Raw genomic sequence first — 5,807 nt, 5'->3', positions numbered from 1 at the left:
TGTTCAGGAAGAGGAAGAAGCCCCTGTGAGTGCAGGGGCAAAAAGTAAACTAGAAAAAGATGCTGTGAGGAAACAGGAAATGTAGGTTAAAGCAGGAGAAAAAGACTGAGCTGGGGAGTTTAGCTTGAAGAAATCCAGTTATTGGGTAGAAGCTGTAGTAAGAGATCAAAGTGAGGGAGGAGTTGGAGGGAAAGGAAAATGCAGCCAAGGGGGGACCCAAGAGCGAGAGACGAAAGGTTGAGGCAAGGGTGAAGCAGATTAGGATTTAAAAAAAAAAGTCTAATTTTGTTTTCTTAAATTTGCATAGAAAGTGCCGGAGTGAGTTTGCATGAGCGATTGTGAACATTGGTTTCCCCCCAAGTTCTGTTACTCAACTTAGTATACTGAGCGTTACTTTGAGAAGAGCTTACACAGCCTTAAGTTGTATGGCTGTACCAAGAATGAGTATGTTTTACAGAGATGGCTCCTATTTTAAAACGGACTGACTTCTAGCTGTAGTGTTAAACGTAATTGTATGATGACAAATTTCCCAAATGAATACTTCTTGCTTCTTTCAGGCGGGGCTTGAATCCACCCCACAGAGTGAAGTCGATTTCAATGACTACATTCACACAACAGGAAATAGAATTTCTGCAGAAACATGGAAATGAAGTAAGTATTATTTGGAGAATAAAGTGGATTTGGCACTTAAGTAATGTTTTAGACTTTAATATTTAAGAAAAGCTTAGTTGGTTTTTTTTTTTTTTTTTTTTAGCAAAAGCTAGACAGAAGTCTTTGGAAGCCAACATCATTTGAAATGAGGTTTCTGAAGTGCTTGTTTCATTGGGTAGCTGATCATCATAATGTTATAGTCCAACCCAGACAGTCCAGATTCACATGATCAGTATTTCTGAATTGGGTTTTCTTTTGACTTTGCATAAGGCAAGATGCAGCCATTTTTTTTTTCTTGCAAGCTCAGAACTTGAAACTGACTGCAGCAGTGTTTCCTGAAAGAGTGCACTGTGACAAAAATAAATACAAAAAATACAGCTTGTAGCTGTATTTCTTCACAGTAGGTGTCAGAAAGTCTTCTAGTAGTTTTAATAGCCTCTTTACTTAATAGAAGTATATCCATGTTGAATGTTCTTGGAGAGAGGAAGGAAAGGGAGAAATTGTTATCTAGTGTGTGCCTTGTGGCAGCTTTGAAGACGACAAGTTCTAGCATACTGACTTTTTGTTCTTTTTAATAGAAGAAAACATCTGAGGTAAATGTTGGATTGGCTCTATGGGAACACACAGAGCACTTAAGCCCTGGATGTGGCTATTGCTCTCTTCAATTTGAGAGTGAAGTTTGTGTTTTAATACCATACTGTAGCATTGAGCATTTTAGAGGCAGATTTTGCCTCTGTTGGAACTAGATAAAGTTCTGCTTCACATTGATTGCATCTGTATCCTGTTTAGTAGAACTATTGATTGTAGGCTAGAGTGTTTTATTAGTGTCCTCTTGTGAAGCTTTGTGGGGATAAATCCCATCATTCACTAAAATGCTGGTACTCAGCTCTCTTAAAGTTGGCCCATTCATAACTGTCAGGTTGAAGAATGAAAATAGAAGTAGCAATTTCTTTTTCTGTCCTGGTAAACATGTGTTATTTGTTGAAATGACCGTTAGTGGATGATTCCTCTAGACAGAGCTGGAATGAGGCCTGAACTCTCCCAGACTTTATAAAATACTCTTGATGGCTTAGGTTGCTTGTTTTTTTTTAAAACTGTAGAGAATTGCATATATATGTGTATATATGTGGAGCATACTGCTGGCTTCTTGCATAGGGAAATTTAATAAAGAATCTTCTGTGGACTCACATAGAGTGTGTTGGAGTCTCTTTCCATAGGATTGGATTGTAAACTTCAGCTAGCTTTAAGCTTCACAAAGTAAAGGAAAACATGTGTTTGTAGCTCCCTCCCTGCATTTGTTTTAATTTCATTTTTTTTACTAAATCTGCGATGTCTAGAGAGTGCTTTGAGTTTGTCTTCACTGATCTGGAACCTTAAGTGATCCTTTCTCAACTGATTAGTGTGGTTGTCCTTTTCATTATAGCCATGACTAGTCTGCCAGTCATAATGATTTAGTTGATACGTAATTTATTATTGACATAAAAAAAGTTCACAGATCTCTGCAGTGCTATTCTGTTTCAAAAGCAGGGGTCTTTGCACTTGCAGTATTCTAATTAGAGAATTGCAATGATTTAAATGAGCTGCCTCAAAAATGAAGATGTATTCCTGAGTTTAGTTTTAGGTTGTTGATTATTGCTTTAATTCTTCAGTAGAACTGAGTAGACACTTGCAAGTGCAGATGGTAGATTTAAGGAGTGCTCAAATATTGAACAGAAATGATTATTGTTTTAAACACTGTTAGAAGTTTAAAACCTAGTTAAACATGTTTTCACTTTTTTATATTGCAGTTGTTAAACAGGCATTTTGCTTTCTCTTGTTGGTATTGGACTTTGGAACCTGCAGATAAGCTAATGTATTGGACAGATGAAATTCATCTGACCTCACAAAAAACCACTGTTTTGCTTAGCTTGCTGTTCAGCATAGGAGGCTCTTGTGTGTATAGGAAGAAATTAAATTTCCTAAAATAAGACTTTCCAAACATGGAATTGTCCAATGTTGTAATATCAACAATTAAAACAATTCTGCAGCGATTAATATAAAAAGAAGCTAACCTTTTTTACAATCTGTCGTGTTTAACATCCATTTTTCTGTAACTTCTAAAATACTTTCATTCCCACTTTTTTGTTCTAGTCTTTCTCCAACATGGCCAAGGCCTCTGTGATAACCTTTCTTGCTTCCAGATGAGTAGATCATGATTATACAATAGGGATCTTGCTCTGAATACAAAGTAAAATAGCAAGAAAACTTCCATGAGATAAAGTAGTTAGGGTGCTGAGTTGTTCTTAGAGGAAGTAGTTTTCCACTCTCCTTCAAAGGGTATTTATAAGGTCAGTGTATTGTATGAGGTTGAAGTTCTCTAAACCCAGAAAACAAACAAAACAAAAAAACCCAACCACTCCAACCAAACAAAGAAAAAAACCCAAAACACTTCCTAATATTTAAAATACTAACTTCTCCCCAGTTGTTGTAAATGACCCTCTTTGTGGCATACATGGGTAAAATATTCAGTTACTGAAAGGCTTCTGCAAAGCAACTGCTTTGGGGAGAGCCGATTCACAGCAGCTTTTCTTTAAGTGAGACACCATCTTCTTCCCTGTATGTACATGTTCTAAGAAATGTCATTCTGGCCCAGGCAGCTTGAACTTTATTTTAAATGAGTTTTTACTGCTTCAAACAGTTTTAAATCCTTTTACTGTATTAGAAGACACCTATATTTTGGTGTTGCTTACTCATCTGTAGGTATAAACAGATGTCCAGACTCCAGCTTTGGTAATGTTGGGATTAGGTCACTGCAGCAAGACTGGAGGCATCTTCCAGCTGACATTCCTCAAGTGCCTTCTGAAATCCTTTTCAAGGATAAAGGTAATTCTGACTCACTGGGTAGGGTTTGTCGTCTCCTTGCTCTCTACATGAAGAACAGTGTATTTTCATGTTAGGAATAACCAGAAGAGATTGATACAGAGATGTTTCTGCTTGAATAATCATCCTCAAATGATGCTAGCGCTGATTTGGCCTCTGATTCAGTTGTGCGGTGGTAGTAGGAAGTGAACCCGCTGTTTGCAGAAAGTGGAGGTGGTGCTAATCTCCTGTTGCCATTATAGCTGTGAATATTTATTCAGAAACTTTTCCCTTAAGCTGAAAATAGTATTAGGAGGCAAACCGGTAACAGAGTTAATTTTTCTCCTACCCTTTTGAAAAACGACAGGTATTTTATAGCCTTTCCAAATAGCCCATTCTAAAATGCATGTGGTTGAAGAAAAAGATCTTGATGGTCTTCTATTTAGAAAATCTGTGTTACTCTGGGGGAAAGACCATGTTTACCTGACCTAATGAGTAGAATACATGCAGATGTGCTCAGCTGTTTGGGGTTATTTTAATAGTGTTGAATTTTGGTTTGGTGCCAATCTTCCCAACTCCCAATAGCACCTGTGCAAGTCCCTCTTCCCTGCACTCTTGTAGAGCTGGCAACAGTGTGAGTCTGGTTCAGAGCTGGTGTTAGGCCAGACCAGAATGCTTCCCTAGAAGCATTACTATGGAATGTGGCCTAGAAACCCTGGAGTGGAAGGAGCAGTCTCTAAGCTGGAGCTGATGAGTCCTGACAGCACGAGCTGTGCAGTCAGGTGTCCTTGTAGTACATTGCTGGTTCTGCTAATACGATATAGAGATACATGAGCTGATTGTGTGTAGAACAATGTCTTTGTTAGCAGGATTTACTGGCTTGACTCTGCTTATGAAACAACTATAACTTCTGGACCCAAACTGCCTTTGAAATCAGTATGCTGGCAGTATAAAATAATTTTAACCTACAGAGAGTAATGAATAATATTGACATCAGAAGTGCAGAATTGCTAAACAAAGCTATAACTTGCTTACATAAAGAAACTGTTTCCAAATCTTCCTTCCTGCAGGGTGTTATGTTTTGGAACATAGTTTTGTTGTGTGATACTGTGCAGTTCTATGCACTGTCAGTGTTACATTTGGTGCATAACTGAGGATATTTTATTGGCAGGGAGGGGGAGAAGAAGAAATCTAATATGGCATTTACAAGCCTCCTGAAAGGTAATGTCTCATTAGAGCTTTTTAAACTAGACTGACGTGTAATCTTCCTATGCAGTGGTGTGTCTGGGTCTCAAGAAGGGTTGTAGGTCAAGTAATGTGCTTTTCCTAGTTGAAGTGCAGTTTCTATCACCAGAAGGATGTGTCCTGCTAGAGTTTTTCCTTGCCTTGTTGCCTTCACTGCATACAAGAGCAGGAGGCTTCATGAGAGAGAACTGAGCTTTGCTGGCCTGACTGAATTTTTATTATTCCTAACTAGCACAACTATGCTAGCAAGAGTTTCTAAAGTGTGGTGGCTCAATGTGTTGTGTAAGCAGAAGGCCTTTGTCTCTCCTATATCCGCCTTCCCACACACACTGGAGATCTCTATCAGTGAAATAGTTATGACACAGCAAAGCATTATTTGGTAGTTGAAGTACATAGCAGTGGAAGAGGAAGAAGTGGAATCTCAGATTCTCAGTGTTTCTGTAAAATTTGATGGATAATGATGACTCTTTCCTTGATTAACAGTTTTTTAGTGTGCCTGTTCTTCCCTACTTGCCCAGCTCTGTAAAAACACACATGGAAAAAAAAGCCCGAAACAAAACAAAAGCTAAACTTTTGTGGAAAACAGGTACATGTATTTTTCTCTTAGTCTTTGAGCCCTGCTTGGAACTCCTGAAAGCATTAAATGTTATTGGTGGCTGAGTTTTAAACCAGAAGCCTTTCTGATTAACTTTTTGTGGTGTGCCAGATGTGCACCGAATGGGAGGTGTTCTTTGTTGCTTTCTGTCAAAGCTGAAAACAAGGGTAATGACTGAAAGTGTAGGACTACAAATGTAAATAGTGTTTGGAAAACCTAATGTCTGGTAAATATAATTACTGTGGGAAAAACAGTTCTCCCTCAGGTGGAATAGCTGTGGAGTGCAAATTCAGGGAAACCAATGGTATGAAGAGAAATATAGGTAAAGGCTTTATTATAATGTACAATATGCACTTGGCCCAGTTTCTCCTTTCAATGATATATTTAAGTTACGGTAACTCACAGTTTCTGTCTTGCTACCTCCTGGGTTTTTATCTAGGTCAGGGCGAGTAGGTTGGTGCTGGTAGTGATTCTCTTT

The 5,807-nt window shown here is 38.3% G+C and overlaps 1 protein-coding gene across 9 annotated transcripts in view; it reads left to right on the top strand.

Annotated features, from left to right (window-relative positions):
- Positions 1-515: 515 nt before the first annotated feature.
- Positions 516-5,807, top strand: part of AGFG1 (ArfGAP with FG repeats 1) — a 27,045-nt gene continuing 21,753 nt past the window's right edge. For 2 of the 9 annotated variants that reach the window (XM_017726512.1, XM_017726507.1), the window contains exon 1: positions 3,391-3,513. In XM_017726512.1, the coding sequence (XP_017582001.1) occupies positions 3,424-3,513 (90 nt within the window). In that variant the 5' untranslated portion in view covers positions 3,391-3,423. Of the gene's footprint in view, positions 652-3,390; positions 3,514-5,807 lie in introns of those variants that run through there. The other 7 variants (XM_017726508.1, XM_008644162.2, XM_017726513.1 and 4 more) reach the window with 7 other exon arrangements.

This window comes from Corvus brachyrhynchos, unplaced genomic scaffold (assembly GCF_000691975.1).
Source record: "Corvus brachyrhynchos isolate BGI_N302 unplaced genomic scaffold, ASM69197v1 scaffold221, whole genome shotgun sequence".
NCBI classification, from domain to species: Eukaryota; Metazoa; Chordata; class Aves; order Passeriformes; family Corvidae; genus Corvus; species Corvus brachyrhynchos.
This window is presented reverse-complemented; position numbering and strand designations above follow the sequence as displayed.